Source organism: Lutra lutra, chromosome 3, assembly GCF_902655055.1.
Source record: "Lutra lutra chromosome 3, mLutLut1.2, whole genome shotgun sequence".
In the NCBI taxonomy this organism is placed as follows: Eukaryota; Metazoa; Chordata; class Mammalia; order Carnivora; family Mustelidae; genus Lutra; species Lutra lutra.
Window position 1 is genome coordinate 186,306,694 of NC_062280.1, and position 19,288 is coordinate 186,325,981.

At 44.0% G+C, this 19,288-nt stretch overlaps 1 protein-coding gene and 1 non-coding gene across 4 annotated transcripts in view; one reads left to right on the forward strand and one right to left on the reverse strand.

Annotated features, from left to right (window-relative positions):
- The window catches only part of CLDN10 (claudin 10), a 125,672-nt gene that overhangs the window by 90,302 nt on the left and 16,082 nt on the right, over positions 1 to 19,288 (forward strand). For 2 of the 3 annotated variants that reach the window (XM_047720251.1, XM_047720252.1), the window contains exons 2-3: positions 18,866 to 19,027; positions 19,116 to 19,197. In XM_047720251.1, the coding sequence (XP_047576207.1) occupies positions 18,866 to 19,027; positions 19,116 to 19,197 (244 nt within the window). Of the gene's footprint in view, positions 1 to 10,214; positions 10,499 to 18,865; positions 19,028 to 19,115; positions 19,198 to 19,288 lie in introns of those variants that run through there. The other variant, XM_047720250.1, reaches the window with a different exon arrangement.
- LOC125096568 (U6 spliceosomal RNA) lies at positions 878 to 984 on the reverse strand. Its single transcript, XR_007126250.1, has one exon. It is a non-coding gene; the product is annotated as a U6 spliceosomal RNA (small nuclear RNA).

Below are 19,288 nucleotides of genomic sequence, written 5' to 3' on the forward strand. Positions count from 1 at the left end.
CGGAGATCACAAGTAGGCAGAGAGGCAGGCAGAGAGAGAGAGCGGGAAGCAGGGTCCCCGCTGAGCAGAGAGCCCGATGTGGGGCTCGATCCCAGGACCCTGGGATCATGACCTGAGCAGACGGCAGAGGCTTAACCCACTGAGCCACCCAGGCGCCCCCTCTTCATCATCTTCTACCCTTATCTCTTTCACTCCCAATCCAGGTGTTTTTTGTTTTTTGTTTTTAACTTATTTGACAGAGAGAAATCACTAATAGGCAGAGAGGCAGGCAGAGAGAGGGGGAAGCAGGCTCACTGCTCTGAGCAGAGAGCCCGATGCAGGACTCGATCCCAGGAACCTGAGATCATGACCTGAGCCTAAGGTAGAGGCTTTAACCCACTGAGCCACCCAGGTGACCCCCAATCCAGGTTTTAAAGAGAAAACATCTGAGGCTCCCGGGTGGCTCAGTCAGTTGAACATCTGGCTCTTGATTTCAGCTCAGGTCATGATCTCTGCGTTGTGGGGTTGAGCTCCGCGACCTGGGGTTCGTGCTCAGCAAGGAGTCTGCTTGGCATTCTCTCCCTCTGCCCCTACACACCCCCCACCCCCACCCCATCCCCGCTTGCATGTGCGCATGCACAAGCTCTCCCTGAACTAAATAAATAAAAAAAAAAATTAGAGAGAAAACATCTTCCTTTGTTATTACGCATCACTCTTGTTTCCTTTTTACTTCCATCTCTTTGTTTCTCTGATACATACACATCTGCTTCCCTGATATCTCAGTGCAATATTCCAAATTTCTCTCTTCCCACATCCCTGTTTTTCTCTCATAATCAGATAAGAGGAGGTAATGTCTGGAATTTTTTTTAGTTTAGTTTAGTTCGTTGTTGTTTTTTTTTTAAACACAGAACGCTTCAAGAATTTGTAGGTCATCCTTATGCAGGGGCCATGCTAATCTTCTCTGTATCCTTCCAATTTTAGTATCTGTGCTGCTGACGTGAGCACTTAAGTTTTATTTAAACAGGGGCGCCTGGGTGGCTCAGTGGGTTAAGCCGCTGCCTTCGGCTCAGGTCATGATCCCAGGTCCTGGGTTCAAGCCCCACATCGGGCTTTCTCCTCAGCGGGGAGCCTGCTTCCTCCTCTCTCTCTGCCTGCCTCTCTGCCTACTTGTGATTTCTCTCTGTCAAATAAATAAATAAAATCTTTAAAAAAAAAAAAAAGTTTTATTTAAACAATCTCTACACCCAACGTGGGGCTTGAACTTATGACCCCGAGATCAAGAGTCACATACTCTTCCGACTGAGCCAGCCAGGTGCCCCTGGAATGTTTCAGTATTTGTTTTTGTTTTTGTTTTTGTTTTTTAATTTTTAAGCACATATCTTTAAATGCCTTCAGAATTTGAATGACTAGGATATCATTTAAACATAATAGAACATGAACTTTGGAAATGAAGAAACTTGGGTTTCTTGAGTAATATAATAATTGTAAACTTGAGTAATATAATAATTATATAGTCAGATGGAACAAGTATTGAGGATGTGAAAAAACAAGATCCATCCCGCCCTGCTGTCTGTGAGCCCATGGAATATAACCCTTCCAGAAACAACTCAGAAGTACCTAGTGAAAAAGGGAAAAAAGCAAAAACAAAAACAAAACCCTTGCATTTTACATCTGAATGGGACCCTTTTCCTTTGTTTTATTCCAGCTTGCAATTTTCTTTAGCTAATATGGGTCCCAAACGTCATCAGAAAACAAAATAAACATAAGAAAGACAGTCCATAGCAAGGGGAATTCCATACACCACAGAAAACCCCCAATTCAGGACAGTGAGGGAAAAGGGCTGTAAGGGAAAATTATTGAATTCTAACTGTCTGAGAGCATGGCTCAGGACCCAAAGCATGGAAAAGACAGAACAGAGTACTCTAATGAACTTTTTATAATGTGTGTGTGCACATACATATACGTACATACACATGCGTGTACATTTCTTCATCTACACATGCACAAACACGCATACATTTCAAGAAAAGTGTTCCAGACACCAACTGTGATACAATGAATCAGCATTGCCTGGGACATTCATGAGCTCCAATTCATCTCTTACAAGACTTGATCGCACAATGAAATTAAATAAGGAAATTAGGTATCCTGTTCAAATACTTCTGACTATAAAAGTCACTCTCTGAAAAATAAAGATAAAAACAAAGTATCTAGAATTGTTTTGATTCATTATATGTGTGTATTTGGTCATATACCCAGTGGATTTTATTTTTTAAGATTTTATTTATTTATTTGACAGATCACAAGTAGGCAGAAAGGCAGGCAGAGAGAGAAGGGGAAGCAGGCTCCCCGCTGAGCAGAGAGCCTGATGCGAGGCTCGATCCCAGGACCCTGGGACCATGACCAGAGCCGAAGGCAGAGGCTTTAACCCACTGAGCCACCCAGGCGCCCCTACCCAGTGGATATTGATGGAATACACAACTTCATAGAGTTGTGTTGGTAGGAAGCAACATAGTACAAAAGACTGTGACTCTAGTACTAAATCCGGCTTCCACCACCTCCTTGAGTAAGTGACTTCTCCTGTCTGTTGTTTGGTTTCCTCATCCCTACAAGGGAATGAAAACAACGCACTTCATGGGGTTGTTACTAAATGGGTGACTGTACCTAAAAGGTACCCATACAAGTTTTAGTAGATAAAAATAGAAGAAAGCCTACATTTTGGAAGGAATCATCATTAATTATTTGCTTCTGGGTATGTTTCTGTAAGAATTTGCATTTTTGACCCTTAAAGAATTCGTTGTAGGGCGCCCGGGTGGCTCAGTGGTTAAAGCCTCTGCCTTCGGCTCAGGTCATGATCCCAGGGTCCTGGGATGGAGCCTCACATCGGGCTCTCTGCTCAGCAGGGAGCCTGCCTCCTCCTCCTCTCTCTCTGCCTGCCTCTCTGCCTACTTGTGATCTGTCTGTCAAATGAATAGAGGAAAATCTTAAAAAAAAAAAAAAAGAATTCGTTGTAAACGTCCAATAATGTTTGCCATGAAGCGAGCCAAACAGTAAACATGGCGCTCCTGAGTACTTTGGAATAAATTCTCACCAGCTGTATTTAGAGGACCACAGAGAGGGAAAATCTCTTCATATGTAACGGACACTGGAATGTTCTGCTTCCCCACCTTACACACACTCATGTGGGAAGGCGAGGGCTGTGGATGCAATTCTCAATCCTCTCTTGGGCCCATCCATGTCCTTCTTCACCGCAACGTTACTCTTCCTGACCACTGTTTGGTAGTCACCCGGCCCCTCCCCTTCGTTTCTGTTACCCTTCTTCTGTCATGTCCATCCTCTCTGACCTTCAACTGTTGTCTAGTTAAATTTCCTACCGTTGGGCGCCTGGGTGGCTCAGTGGGTTAAGCCGCTGCCTTCGGCTCAGGTCATGATCTCGGAGTCCCGGGATCGAGTCCCGCATCGGGCTCTCTGCTCAGCAGGGAGCCTGCTTCCTCCTGTCTCTCTGCCTGCCTCTCTGCCTACTTGTGTTCTCTCTCTCTCTGTCAAATAAATAAATAAAATCTTTAAAAAAAAAAAATTTCCTACCGTTGCCACACTTCCCTTTGGACATCCCCCACCCCATTTCTTTCCCTTGGATTAATCTCGCTCTTGCTTCCTGGTTTTTCTCCCTCTGCTCCGGCATCGACCTCTTCTTTGTTGATACGCTACTAAATACTTTCTCTTGCCTGATTGCTCGTTTGCCTTCTGTCCCCTACATCACCCTGTTTCATTAGTGAATTCAACTACCCTGCTTTAATCACATGTTTTTCATAAGCAAAAATAAGAATTGAAAATAAAATAAAATAATATTATCTTCATGCCCAACCCCTCCCCCGCAACACACGCACCTGTACATATACAGTCCTTTCAATAAAGCAAAGGAGGGAGAGCAATGGCAGGAAATGGTTGATAGAAAAGAAAGCATGGAAGACAGCAAAGGAAAACTCTTGTCTTTCTTCTCTCCTTGTTGATTTGGTCTGTGGCTGGTCAAGTTCATTAAGAATCAGACTCAGAGACTTTCAGAGTTCAAAGTGGTCTTGGAGACCACCCAGAATAACTCCTTCATTTTATAAACGAGGAAGCTGCAACTCAGAGGGAAAAAAAACCTGACTTGTCTAAACATACAGATTTACTTGCTGCCCAATCTGAGTGGGTAGGATTTATTAGGATTCATGAGATGCTTATTGACTAGCGAAATACAACCAACCGATCTGCAAGCACTGGAAGATTCTAGCATCCCTGAGTGAGAGTCCTTTCAGGCTGGAGAGGTATTCACCAGGACAGCTGTGAGCTGCTGGGGGCCAAAACTTACCCCTCCAGGGGATCAAGAGGAATCTAGATGGCCCCAAGTATCTCAGAATTGGGATTGAAAGCATTTTTTATATTTAAATTCAACTAATTAACAGAGTATTATTAGTTCCAGAGGTAGAGTTTAGTCATTCATCAGTCTTATATAATACCCAGTTCTCATTACATCACGTTTCCTCCTTAATGTCCAACACCAGTTACCCTCCCTTCTCCCTCCCCTCCTGCAACCCTCCGTTTGTTTCCTATGATTAAGAGTCTCTTATGGTTTGTCTCCTTCTCTGACTTTGTCTTGTTTTATTTTTCCCTCCCTTCCTCTATGATCCTCTGTTTTGTTTCTTAAATTCCACATATGAGTGAGATCATATGATAATTGTCTTTCTCTGACTGACTTATTTCACTTAGCTTAACACTCTCTAGTTCCATCCCTGTGGTTGCAAATGGCGAGATTTCATTTTTTGATGGCTGAGTAGTATTCCATTGTCTATACATATCACATCTTCTTTATCCATTCATCTGTCGATGGACATCTGGGCTCTTTCCATAGTTTGGCTGTTGTGGACATTGCTGCTATAAACATTCAGGTGCACATGCCCCTTCTGGTCACTACATTTGTATCCTTAGTGTAAATACCCAGTAGTGCGATTGCTGGGTCGTAGGGTAGCTCTATTTTCAACTTTTTGAGGAACCTCCATGCTATTTCCCAGAGTGGTTGCACCAGCTTGCATTCCCACTAACAGTGTAGGAGGGTTTCCCTTTCTCCGCATCCTCGCCAACACCTGTCACTTCCTGACTTGTTACATTTAGCCAGGGATTGAGTGCATTTTAAATGTAATGCAGGAAAAACAAGTTCACAAAATACATGCCACCAACTTGTAACAGGTCCATTGAAACAGTCTTCTTCTTCTTTTTTTTTAGATTTTATTTATTTATTTGTCAGAGAGAGAGAACACAAGTGGAGGGAGCAGCACACAGAGGGAGAAGCAGGCTCCCCGATGAGCAGGGAGCCGGATGGGGGACTCGATCCCAGGACCCTGGGATCTTGACTCAAGCTGAAGGCAGAGGCTTAACGGACTGAGCCACCCAGGCACCCCCCCCCCCGCAGTGAAATGTTCTGATACAGTACAGCCTTAGACAATACCAAATGCCAAAATAAAAACACTGTTTCCTCATAATTTGCAGAAAAATTATATATATACATACATATATACACACAAATATATGATTAATGATGCAATGATAAGCATGAGTGTTCATTCCCATAATACTCCTATCACTCTGTAGCTTTCCTGCTAAGGAGATTATAAATATCATAGAATTAGTGTAGAGCATTAAGATAAACAGAGTCTTAGGGAAAATAGAAGGAAAAAGAACACAGATATGCTGTTTTACTCTCTTAGTATCGGCATTAATGTCTTCTCTAACATGGTGTGACAGTATTTGGCTCCTGGGTAGTTGTTTTTCTAGTTAATACTACTTTATCAGAACTTAGTTTCTTCCCACCTGATTAGCAGCACCCACCTCCCTGGCATCTAGGAAGGAGCTAATGTCTACTGAAACCAAATTTGATGCCTAGAAAATCCTTGAGTTGTTAAGAGGCACACCTGTGTTGTTTGGCAGGTGAGTTGAATCTCAAGTAAAGAATTTCTGCAAATCTCCTGTTAAGTCGGCTAAACTGGTTTCACTCCTATTAAACAACCCTGGGGCAGGGGGTGGGGGGAGTCCTCTATTTATCCTTAATAAGCATAATAATGCCCAAGAAATAACTTCCAATGCTAATCTCAGTGGTGTAGGTCTCAAAAGGGGAAAAGTTCAGAATATATTTCAGGACATTCGATGGCTCCTTGTCAAATTTACTAATTTATAGATAAATTAGCATTTTCATATTGGGAAAAAATCCACGGTTTTTTGTAAAGACCAGAATATTGTTAGTTAATTAAGATGTTACTTTGAATAATTTGGAGAAGCAACTTTCTAGCTGTATTCACACAATATTCAAAGTAAGGAGGGGGGCACCGGGGTGGCTCAGGGGGTTAAAGCCTCTGCCTTCGGCTCAGGTCAGGATCTCAGGGTCCTGGGATCTTGAGCCCCACATCAGGCCCTCTGCTCAGCAGGGAGCCTGCTTCCCCCTTTCTCTCTGCCTACTTGTGATCCCTGTCTGTCAAGTAAATAAATAAAATCTTTAAAAAAAATTAAGGATAGATCGTCATGAATAAGTAAATAAAAATTTCAGTGAACTGAATCCTGAAGAAAATAAGGAAGCATTTATCAACGGAAAGGTACTCTGTAAATAGGTTTGCAGAAAGGTTATCTGGGAATCTATAATCTTAAAGTGAAATAGACCATTTATTTAGAGATTTTTAAAAAATCTCTATTCAGTCTCTTTCTACTTTTTAGATATTCTTATGTTGAAGTATGTTGTTGTCTAGTCTAAGGTTTCTTCTGACTGGACAGGTTTTGAAATGCTTACAATATAAGACGTTTTAAAATAGATGCTTGATTCATTACATAATACTCTTTAGGTACTGAAGGAAGTTAACATTTTCATCTTTTGGTCAGGCACTTGTGGGTTCTAAAATAGAACTCTTTGGCAATTATGCAGTACGTGCCAGGGAAGAAAAAGAAAGAGTTTAGGCTGTCCAACCTCATACAACGGACAAAGGATAAAAGTAAAAGAAATGAATCAAATCCACAGGCGTGACGACCCTAGCCTGTTTCAGCAGGCAAAGGAGCTAATAGCATTGCCATCCAGGTCTTAATTTATGGATCCCTTGAGGTATTTTCAACTGCTTTGAAGTTTTAATTGTGGGCCACAGTCTCTTTTTTACTCTTTTACAGAGTAAAAGAATATTTCTTTTTTCAAAGTTATCAACCAAGAGATTCATTTTCTGTCTCTCTATAATGCACACCATCTGTTTTACTAAACTAACAGTTTATAGGCATATATATATCTATCTATCTCAACCAGTCAGAGCTGTGGTTCCGAGCCTGTTTATACACTAGAAGCTTTGGAAAACTTACGCCCGGCATTACCCCCGGAGATTCTGGGCTTAAGTAAATGGTCCGGTGATGCAGCAGGGAGAGAGAAAGTCTTTCTTGGAGTTCCAATTTGGAATTCTTGGATTTTTTTTCCCTCTGGAAACTATGTTGCAATGGTGATCCAGGTTTATGGATTCTTTTTTTAAGATTTATTTATTTATTTTAGAGAGAGACAGAGAGAGTGAGCCCACATGAGCTGGAGGAGGGGCAGAGGGAGAGAGAGAAACCACAAGCATGCCCACCGAGCATGAAGCCTGCACAGGGGCTCGATCCCAGGACCCTGAAATCATGACCTGAGCGGAAATCAAGAGTCCGCCACTTAACGGACTGAGCCACCCAGGCACCCCTGGGTTTATGGATTTTTTTTAAAGTACAATAGGGAAAGCTACATAATCTGTTAAATAAACATTCAGGGGCTGGTCTAAAACACCAAACCATTCCTCATAGTTCTTTCTTTAGAACAAACAATGAGCTTTGATTCCAAACAATGAAATCTATAACCAACCTATTATTAAATTAGGAACTGCTTGAGTCTTCATAGCACAATACTATACTTTTTTGTATGTCAAATGACTCAGGGTTTTTTCTGGAAAAAAAAGAAAGAAAGAAAGAAATAATAAATTTAGTACCTGCCAGGAGGAAGACACGAAGAGACTGTCAAACAAGGCTAGAAATAAAATACAAAACCCAAATGCGTGCAATTTTGAATTTTAGGAAACGCCGTAGGGAATGTCCTGGTTCATGATTTTTTGTGTTTTCTGAATAGTAAACTGGGTTAGAAATAGATCAGTCAGAAAAGAATATGGCAGAGAGATCATAATGGAAATACACTGGAGGGCAAGAAAAGAGGTGATAAAAGCTCATTAAAAGGCAAATCATACAAAAAATTAGTGGACAGTTTGTAGTCAATAGAGAAAGGTGATCTATTCGAACAGCAGCAAAGATGAGAAGGATGAAGGGTACCAGGTGCTTCCCAAACTGTTTTGAAGCTTGACACACCAGGACAAGGTGGGACCAAGAGCAGTACAGAAGTGGAACCATGTCTGCGTCCCACCTGTGTACACACCATCTGCACCCTTATTCCCCTTCGTACAAAGCATGACATGACCGTGCACACACAACACAGCTGCTGGGGCTGCTGCCTGGCTCCAGAGTAGGACTTACCTTGTGTTGTCTCAGCACAGATGACTGCATTTATGTGGAAGAAAAAGAGACAGGTTTGAGCTCATTATACAGAAAAACTTTCTAAAAGGCTGTCAACCCAATACAAAACAAAACCAGAACATATGCACCGAACCCATGGGCCTGAAATTGTAGCATGAACCAAATACTATCTCAAGAAATAGACTAATTGGGCTGAGTGTGGAGTGTGTCCTAACGGTCTCCAGCGGTCCTTCCTAATGTAAATTTTGGTGATTCTATAGTCCAAACTTCTCTTTTCTTCACAGACATCTAATCACTTCTACTTTCATTCTGTACCAATTTGGTTGAAACAAAAAGTGACAAGAGCCCACTTATCGCGATGAGCACTGAGCAACGTACAGCATCGCTGAATTCTATATTGTACACCTGAAACTAATATTAACACTATATGTTAAGTATACTGGAATTAAAATTGAAAAAGATATTAAAAGACAGTGACAAAGAGGCATTGAGAAACTCTTCACAATGAGTGAAAGTGTGAAGCAGAGGGTTAGCAACTAGCTTTATTGTAGAGGACTGATCTACAGGTTTTTAGACCTTTGGTTACTTTTGGCAGGAAGTGAATCCTGAAAGCTCATACCAAGAACCGCAAGAACTTTAAAGGGACGAATAACCCCGTAATAAAGCCAGTGTCTTTGTTCTCTCATTTACGCCCAGATTCATGACCTCAGAAACTGAAAAGACAACTTGATCTTTATGTTTAATTCGATACAGCAATGAAGACACGAATTAGTTTATTTTTCATTTAGGTGCAAAAGGTGGCAGTCCCAAAAAATAAAGTAAAACAAGATACGGAACAGTGTTCACTGTGACAGAACCATCAGCTGATAGAACAGACTCGCAGAACTGGGAGCCAGACGGGACGTCCAGGGAAAATGTCTTAACTGCTTGTCCTTCGCGTACTGCGCGAGCGCAAGCAGGCCAGCCTTGAGGCTGGAACATTCAAGATCAAAATTTCGAGGAAGGCGGCCACTGAGCTTGTGCGCGCCACATGCTGCGGTCTTGAATTTAAGCCTGTGCCCCACACCTCTTACCATGACTTTCTGCATATCGCGGGGCCAAAAAAGAACTGCAGAGATTTGAGAGCAAGGCCTATTTCAAGCCCAGAACTGCAGTCGTCCCTCCGTGACAGGCTGAACAGGGTCACGCAGAGGAGCGTAGCGTGAAAACCTTTAGAGTTCAGCAAGCCTAGGGCTGCGGCGTGATCAGGCAGGCCGTGTCCTTTCGGAGCTCACAAAAGGCTTTTTCTGTTCTGCTTTTGCACTCTAGAAGCCGAGCTATTTGCCAGGGGTAGGACGGGGGAGGAGGAGGGGGATGGAGGGGGAGGAGGGAGGGTGGGGGTGGGACGAAGCGGGCTGTCCACATCCTGCTGCCAGTCTGTCCAACAGCATCGCCGCTCTCCAGGGTCCCGGCCCCGAGATACCCGGGCTGGGGGCGAGGGGAGCGCAGGCCACGTTTCCCCCAGCCCCCCGACCCTGGGCGCCCAGCCAGCTGGCTGGAGAAAACCCAGGCAGCGAGCGTAAGAGCTCCCCGCCAGCCCTCTCCGCCCGGGAGGGAGCATCCTGTCCTCGGGCCCGTTCGCGCCCCCTAGCGCCGGTCCGCGGACGGGGCGGGGCAGGGCGGGCGGGGCGGGGCGGAGCCCCGGGGCCGGGAGCGCGGGGGGTCGTGGCGCCCAGTGGAGGCGCGAGCGCGAGCGCGGCTGCAGCGGGCGGCATGGCGAGCACGGCCTCGGAGATCATCGCCTTCATGGTTTCCATCTCCGGCTGGGTGCTGGTGTCCTCCACGCTGCCCACCGACTACTGGAAGGTGTCCACCATCGACGGCACGGTCATCACCACCGCCACCTATTGGGCCAACCTGTGGAAGACGTGCGTTACCGACTCCACGGGCGTCTCCAACTGCAAGGACTTCCCCTCCATGCTGGCGCTGGACGGTCTGCATCCCCTCGGCCCCTGCCCCCGGCCCTCGCTCCAGCCCGGCGGGGCAGCGGGGCGCCCTCTTGGTCCTCTGACCCCTCCCCCCGGCGGGTCCCTCTGAGGCCAGGGCCCGCTTTACCCCCAGAGCCTGAGGGAGCCGCGGAGAGCCCCATGCCCTTCGCCGCCGTGTCCGGACGCGTGTCCCGCGGGGGCGCCTGCCCGAGCCCGGCACCCCGGGGCGGGAGAGGGGGACACACCTGGTGGGGAGGGTGGGCGACTCAGGAGTCGGGAGGGGGGTGCGGAGGGAAGCACCTTTGCAGTCCCGAGAGTTGAGGACACGGTTGCGGGATCCCCATCTCTCGGGGACTGTTAGGACACGGAGTGACGCTGGTCTCCTTCACCCAGCACTCCCCGAAAGAGCTGGATCCTGAGTAAAGTGGTATCATCCACATGTCAAAGCCAAATTTGCTTGTCCTCAACTCCCTTTAACCGTTTTGTCAAGTTCTTTTAAAAATAGGCAAGGGGGAAATAAACATATTGCGGGGAGTGTCAACCCGTTCCCGCCTCTCCCTACCCCCTTCCCCAAGGGAGAAAGAAAACAACCCCACGCTTCAACAAATGTGTCCTCCTGGGCTTTAATGCTTCCTCCAAGTTTTAGACAAATAAATAGGCCTTGCCTGTGCCGCAGTGGGTAGAGAATCCTGGCTAGCAAGAATCTTGTGCCGGAGACTGCCAAGGTCCGTGTCGGTGCCTCCCTCATCTGCTCTCAGGGTCTCTCTCCTGTGGTTCTTTTGTAGATTGTTTGTTCTTAGTTGTGTTCTCTATTGTATTGCATTATAGCAACAGGTAGATGGTCACATAGAAAACTGGTGTTTTAGTTTATTTTTTATTTTCTTGGAGATTTTATTTATTTATTTGACAGATCACAAGTAGGCAGAGCAGCAGGCAGAGAGGGGGAAGCAGGCTCCCTGCTGAGCAGAGAGCCTGATGGGGGGCTTGAACCCAGGACCCTGAGATCATGACCTGAGCCGAAGGCAGAGGCTTAACCCATTGAGCCACCCAGACGCCTCTCTGTTTTAGTTTTGGGAGGAGTGGGTGTTAGCCCAGTTACCCTGACTGCTCAAGTTCTAGGTTCCCCAGGACTCAGTAGATCCAGGCACAAATTGAAGGATAGTCATTTGCATTACCTCTAGTTTCGAGGTGCTTTCTTTCCTTCTTTAAAAAAAAAAAAAAGTTTTGTTTTATTATTCCATGACAGGTTTTTATTTGAATGGCTGATTCAATAAAAGACAAGAATTAATTCCCCTAACACAGTGTTTGCCACGAAAAGCAAACTGTTGCTCAATGTGGTATTTGATGGAACCTCCATACATGCCTGGTTTTAGATGGGTGACACCCAGGTCTTGGTCCTGATGTGTAAAAGAAGTAGCTGGGACACTGTTGATGCCCTAGAATTACTGGTGAATTTCCCGTGCTCTGTAGAGCACACATTCAGGTAGATGCTTTGAACAGGCAGGCTCTTGTTTCTGTGGTTTACATTCGGGAACTGGGGATTGATGGTTACTGTCCTAAGTGCATTCTTCTGCTGTTAACTGTACTGTTACCTGAGATAGTGTGCCAGATCCGATCCCTTCTATAAGACAGCTGGGGGACAAGAGAGAGAGGAGTGAGGAAGAAAGGCTCCATGAAGAGCGGCGGGGTGCAGAATGGTGATGTTGTTGCCTTATGAGAGTGCGCTTAGCATGGAGACTTGGGGGGCAGGTTGGGTAGTGAGGAGGGAGGGGGGCATAGCCCTTAATTGTGAGGCTTTGGAGAGAGTTGAGGTTGGAGAAAAGGAAGGAGTGACATTAATGTACAACCCAACTTGCAAAATGGCCTTTCATATGTGCTCACGTGTCTAGGAAATGACTTTAAAAAAACACAAATGACTTCATACACGCTGTTGTTCTGCAGTATTCTAAAATTAATAACATACCCTTCCCAGCCAACACATATAGAAGTAACTCTTTCTAACAACTGCATAGGGTTTGTAAGTCTGGACAGACTGGTTTGCTGAACTACTTTCTCATTGTCGGACAAAGGGCCCTTTCCAGCGTGTCGTTGGTGGTGGTGCTGCACTGAAAATCTTAATATTCATCTCTTTGTGCACTTGTGTATTTTTGTAAAGTAGATACTGAGAAATGGTACTGTCAGGGGGTAGATGATACATTTTAATGTTCGGTTTATAGCGCCAAATCGCAGTCCACCAACATACGAGGATGCCTGTTTCTCTGCATTCTCACCACTAAGTTTTTCATCCAGCATCATAGGTGACATAGTATCCTGTTATCATTTTCATCAGTATTTCCCAAGTTTTTGCCAATGATTTTTTTACCACTTTATCATGTATTTATTGACCACTTTCTTTCTTTCACTTTCATACATTGCCTGTCTATATCTTATGCCTACAGTCTCTTGTTTCCTCTTGATATAAATGATTGGGGTTTTTTGTTTTTATTTTATTTTTATTTTATTTCTTTTTAGTGTTTCAAAATTCATTGTTTATGCACCACACCCAGTGCTCCATGCAATACATGCCCTCCTTAATACTCACCACTGGGCTCACCCATCCCCCCACCTCTCCCCTCCAAAACCCTCAGTTTGTTTCTCAGAGTCCACAGTCTCTCATGGTTTGTCTCCCCCTCCGATTTCCACCATCTCACTTCTCCTCTCTATCTCCCCATGTCCTCTGTGTTATTCCTTATGCTCCACAAGTAAGTGAAACCATAGGATAATTGACTCTCTCTGCTTGACTTATTTCACTCGGCATAATCTCCTCCAGTCCCGTCCATGTTGCTACAAAGTTGGGTATTCATTCTTTCTGATGGAGGCATAATACTCCATTGTATAGATGGCCCATATCTTCTTTATCCATTCGTCCGTTGAAGGGCATCTTGGTTCTTTTCACAGTTTGGCAACTGTAGCCATTGCTGCTATGAACATTGGGGTGCATGTGTCCATTCTTTTCATTACATCTGTCTCTTTGGGGTAAATACCCAATAGTGCAATTGCAGGGTCATAGGGTAGCTCTATTTTTAACTTTTTGAGGAATCTCCACACTGTTTTCCAAAGTGGCTGCACCAACTTGCATTCCCACCAACAGTGTAAGAAGGTTCCCCTTTCTCTACATCCTCTCCAACACTTGTTGTTTACTGTCTTTTTAATTTTGGCCATTCTAACTGGTGTAAGGTGGTATCTCAATGTGGTTTTGATTTGAATCTCCCTGATGGCTAGTGATGATGAACATTTTTTCATCTGTCTGTTAGCCATTTGTATGTCTTCTTTGGAGAAGTGTCTGTTCATGACTTCTGCCCATTTTTTGATGTGACTATCTGTTTTGTGTGTGTTGAGTTTGAGGAGTTCTTTATAGATCTTGGATATCAGCCCTTTGTCTGTAGTTTCATTTGCAAATATCTTCCTCCATTCCATGGAAAGTGATTGTTTTTAAGATTTTATTTTTAAGTAATCTCTACACCCAATGTGGGGCTCAAACATACAACCCCAAGGTCAAGAGTCATAGGCTCTACCAACGGAGCCAGCCAGGCACTCCTAAATAATTGTTTTTTAACTTTATTTCTTTATCCACACAGTTTCTACACCCAGTGTGGGGATCAAACTCACAACCCCACAGATCAAGAGTCTTCTGACTGAGCCAGCCTAGTGCCCATAAATGATTTTTTTTTTTTAATTTTGGAGGTCAGTCCTTGACTTGTTATATACGTTACAATTTCAGCCCATTGCTTGTCTTTACATTTATGACACCTGTTCTTATACAAAACTTTGAAATGTGTACTATGATCAAATTTATAAATTTCTTCCTGCCACCTCTGCCTTCTGTGGCTTAAGACAGCATTGCCAGAGTGTTAAGCCTTACTTTTCTGTGTCTCTCAGAATAACATCTTGGGGGGTTTAACCACACAGCTTTGTTTTCACGTAGAGGAGTTGATCCCCCCATCCTACAAGCTGACCTTCCCAGAGCAGGCCCCTCCATAAGGCGTCTGCTGTATTCCCCAGGGCAGCTGCATCTGATGGAGGCTGGTTCTGAGAGGTCCAGCCAACATCGCACGGCCCATTGGACTCCCTGACACTCCTTTGAAGGGGCAGAGAAGGCTGCATTACCGTAGGCCTTGGTGACCACAGGCCTGAGCAAGCCGGTCCTCCCCTTAAACCAGGCAGAGGCTCTAGATTGAAAAAAGAATCCAGAAAGGAAAAGAGAAGGCCCACAACTCTCTCTAGTCTTAGGCGGAAGAAGGAGCTTCTTGGGTATAGATGATGGTGACATTTTCCCCAGTATCATCCCTGTAAGGAAAATGAGACCAAGAAAAGCTAAATGTGTAGATTTAATTTTACATTATGACGCCAACTCCAAGTTCTGGTTAGAATCCATCTTAGTACGATGGAAGGGAAGCTTTGGTGAGTTTCTTAAAACTCACCGGACGCTGCACCGATGCTGCTTGTACCATTCGTCTTGCGAAGGAAGTGCTCTTATCCCTGTTTTACAGATGAGAACACTGAGGCTGCAGAGAGATAAGGTCATGTAATCAAGTCGCACAGAAGGTAAATAAGTAGAAGACCCAGAGCTGAGCCTCAGGCTTCATGCCTTCCTCCCATTCCACTCTTCTTTCCGAGGATTTGCAAAAGCCACACAAAGCTACCCACATAAGAAAAGCACATTCTTTTTTCTCCCCCCTCTCTACCAGCTCACGAGAGTGCTACTAGGGAGTTGTCTCCACCAGGTGGATGTTTTCATTTTTGCTCATTTGAAATGGAAAATAAGGCACACATCATTTGGAAATCACTTAACTTTTAAGGGACACCTTGAAGGTTTCCTCTAGCGGAATTCGTTAACTTAAAGTCTCTGTATTTTACTAATTGAAAATTTCACGGTGGAACAAGCTCGTGATTTCTGTTTATCTCCAGCTCCCATGCCTCTCAAAGCACCGCACGGTCTTCATCTAAGAATCATTTTCAGCTAAGTTGTTTTTAGTACCTGCTATCTGTTTGTGTTAGTGGGAATGTTTGCCATTTCTTCCAAGAGAGTTAACTATAAATTATACGGCAGAGAACTTCTAAGTAAATATGTTCATGCCTCAGCACTTTAATGTGTTAATTAGCTATTAAAGGTGTCAGTAAATTAGACCTGTCAAAAATAATGGCCTCCTTGACTGGGTTTTACTACCACTTCACTTACTTACAAGTTTTGCCCTCTGGAACTGTTAATAAGCAAAGCTGTAGAGGTTAGCCTTGCAAAAGATAAACTCTTGAGTTTGTTGGAACTCACCTGAGGCCTGCGTCTGTGGGTGTTTTAAGGACTGGTAGCCCCAAATTTACACAACCCAGGCTTACCAACACCTGGATTCCATCTATCACCAGCAGCCAGGGTGGTCTTTATCCTGCGGAGAACCCGGTCCCTACTCTTTGTTCCCTCTAGCCAATGATTGTATGGTCAGGCGCCTTCCTTTGTTCATACAGCAAATTAGCAGTTTCCCCCCGCTGCTGTTGGAGGCTGGAGATAGGAACCTTTTCCTCCAGGTCAGGGTTCTTCTGGTGGTTACTGAGCAAGGACCCAAGCTCATCAGGGACAGTATTTCTCCTCTCCTGCCTGTGCCAGGAGACCAGTCCTGCTGCAGACCTGAGGGCTGAGACAGGAGAACAGGAAGAGAACCTCAGAAAGAAGTATTAGGAGTAAACGGTTGAATACAGTTTAAAGACTCGTGGTGTTTTCTATAAAGTCAGATGAAGGATAGAACGCACCAGCCTGAGACTCTTGCCCCCATCTACATCTGGGAAAACTCATCCTGTGTTCTAAATGATCAGATTGTAGGATTTCGCCTTTTGCCAGGCTCCTGCTTCTGCTCATCGAGCCCGTATGATTGCGAAAGTAAATGAAGTTTTCTAAGATAATATTTATGCATATATTATAGAGGCTACCTCTCATACAGACTGTTTTCTCTGCTTTGTGATTGCCACGAGTCAGCTAACATACCTCTAAACCAGAGATTACAATAAATCTCCGAAAAAAAAATGAAACCACACTGTCCCAGGAGCTCTGGTGGTAAATGATGAGCCAGTTGTGGTTATCCTGATAGATGTTCTCCAGTCTTATGAGGGGCAAAGGGCCTTCCTCTCCATCTGTGCTTCTGCCTGCCTCTCTTCTCCCCGACCACCCCCACCCCCAGGTCTGGCTGGGGGACTAAGGGTGGAAATTTTAAAAAAACAAAAACAAAACCTGGCTCAGTCTTATGCAGCAGAGACCCAGATAGCCTTGCAGCATTATAATTGCTACCAAAATAAGCCTCCTTTGTCCTGTTGTGCTAATAATAAATTTGTTTTGCTGTTTTTGATAACCTCACTACCAGCAGAACTATTTTGTCTGTGGAAGTAGTTCACATTATAAAATAGAACATTGTCACTGCTGTCTACCTTCATGGAGGCCTAAATGTGTTGCAATTAAACCGAGCACTTGCAGAGTACTCTTCAAAATAGATCCTAGCAATGGAATTGAGGCTTAAAATTTCATTTCAAAGCAACGTGGGCTGGAAGTGACCTGTCAGCCTCATTTCTTGAATTTATAATTACCATAGTATTAGAATTACTTATCGTAGGCTTTCTCTGGATACTACCAGTAAATGACTTGCTGTATTTATTAATCTTTTCAAATTAGAAAACTTAATTCCATGTAAGCCTGACGTACACATATGTTCATTTACTCACCAAACATTTACTTACAGCTGGTATATGCCATCGCTATTTCAGGTTGAAATATGGCCCTGTTTCAGGCTGAAATGAAAATGACCTTATGTGCTTAAAATGTACGGGTTTAAATTCTGTTAATTTAAAATTTGTTAGTGTCTGGACAAAAGCCATGTCAAAGTTGATCCCCACCTGGGCTCTGCAAGTAAGAATAGGTTGTTAAGAAAATGGTTGGTGCCAGGAAATGATCAGACAACCCAATAGAATGAGGTTTGGGGGGGCTTGGAAAGCATCCATTTATATGTATGTAGTTAATTTCATAATGACAGAGGATTCTTTTAGTAAACAACTCTGCTTTTTAAAAACTTTAAAAAAAATTTTATTATGTTATGTTATTCACCATCCAGTACATCATTAATTTTTGATGTCACGTTCCGTGATTCATTATTTGTGTATAACACCCGGTGCTCCATGCAACCCATGCCCTTCTTCATACCCATCACTGGGCCAACCTATCCCACCTCTCTGAAACCCTTAGTCTGTTTCCCAGAGCCCATAGTCTCTCATGGCTCATCTCCCCCTCTTGATTCCCCCCCCCCTTCATTTTTCCCTTCCTTCTCCTAATGTCCTCCATGCTGTTCCTTATGTTGCACAAGTAAGTGAAACCATATAATTGTCTTTCTCTGCTTGACTTACTTCACTCAGCAGAATCTCCTCTAGTCCCATCCATGCCGATGCAAATGGTGGACATTCATCCTTTCTGATGGCTGAGTAATATTCCATTGTCTACATGAACCACATCTCCTTTATCCATTCGTCTGTTGTAGGGCATCTCAGCTCTTTCCACAGTTTGGCTATTGTGGACATTGCTGCAGTGAACATTGGGGTGCATGTGGCCCTTCTTTTCACTACATCTGTATCTTGGGGTAAATACCCAGTAGTGCAATTGCTGGGTCATAGGGTAGCTTTATTTTTAACTTTTGAGGAAACTCCACACTGTTGTCCAAAGAGGCTGCACCAGCTTGCATTCCCACCAACAGTGTAAGAGAACAATCCTGCTTTTCTAAACCCGGTTTTCCTCTGTGTGCTCCAAAAATAATAAAATGTCATTAAAATACTTCTTGATTTAGACTCATCATGGTTTCTGATGGGATTCCAGTTGGCCTCATTTATGAGGTTCCACTAATATCAGAATGCCATGCTGCCCAATTATAAATTTTTATAATCTCAAAACCATGAAAGAGCATCCATCTCAAAGGTCAAATGTGCAAAGGAGGAGAAGGGTTGAGACAGTGGCAGACGATGTTTCTTACGGAGAAGGATTTTGTAGTCAGAACAGGGTGGAATCTGTTTTAGTCTTTTACTGACTCATATCTGGCGTATCCTAATAACCTCTGGTGGCTCTCTGTCCTCACCTGTGAATGTGGGAATACCAGTGCTCAAGGGGTCTATCCTGATGACTCTGCACACCCTGATCCTAGAAGTGTGATTTCTTGGCTTGCTTGTCTTATGATGATGGTTTTTGTTTGTTTGTTTTTGTTTTTGTTTTCCAGAAAACAGAGCAATCACTCAGAAGGACAGTGCAAAATGGGGATTTCTCCCTGGACAGCCACATGTTTTCTGTTAATGGAGATGACCTATTCTAATTGCAGGTTATATCCAGGCATGTAGAGGACTTATGATTGCTGCTGTCAGCCTGGGCTTTTTTGGTTCCATATTTGCCCTGTTTGGAATGAAGTGTACCAAAGTCGGAGGCTCAGATAAAGCCAAAGCTAAGATTGCTTGTTTGGCTGGGATTGTATTCATACTGTCAGGTAAATAGTAACTTTCTCCCAAACAAGGTATTTCACGATGTTAATGAGAGGACACTAACCACAATTCTTTCCTTCTGATACCTTGTAGGGTTGTGCTCAATGACTGGTTGTTCCCTGTATGCAAACAAAATCACAACGGAATTCTTTGATCCTCTCTATGTTGAGCAGAAGTAAGTACTCTTCTCAGTCTGTCTGTTTCTAGCTTACAGGAAATGTACGCAGATTAATCTTCTAAATTAAGTTACATAAATTCCTTACATG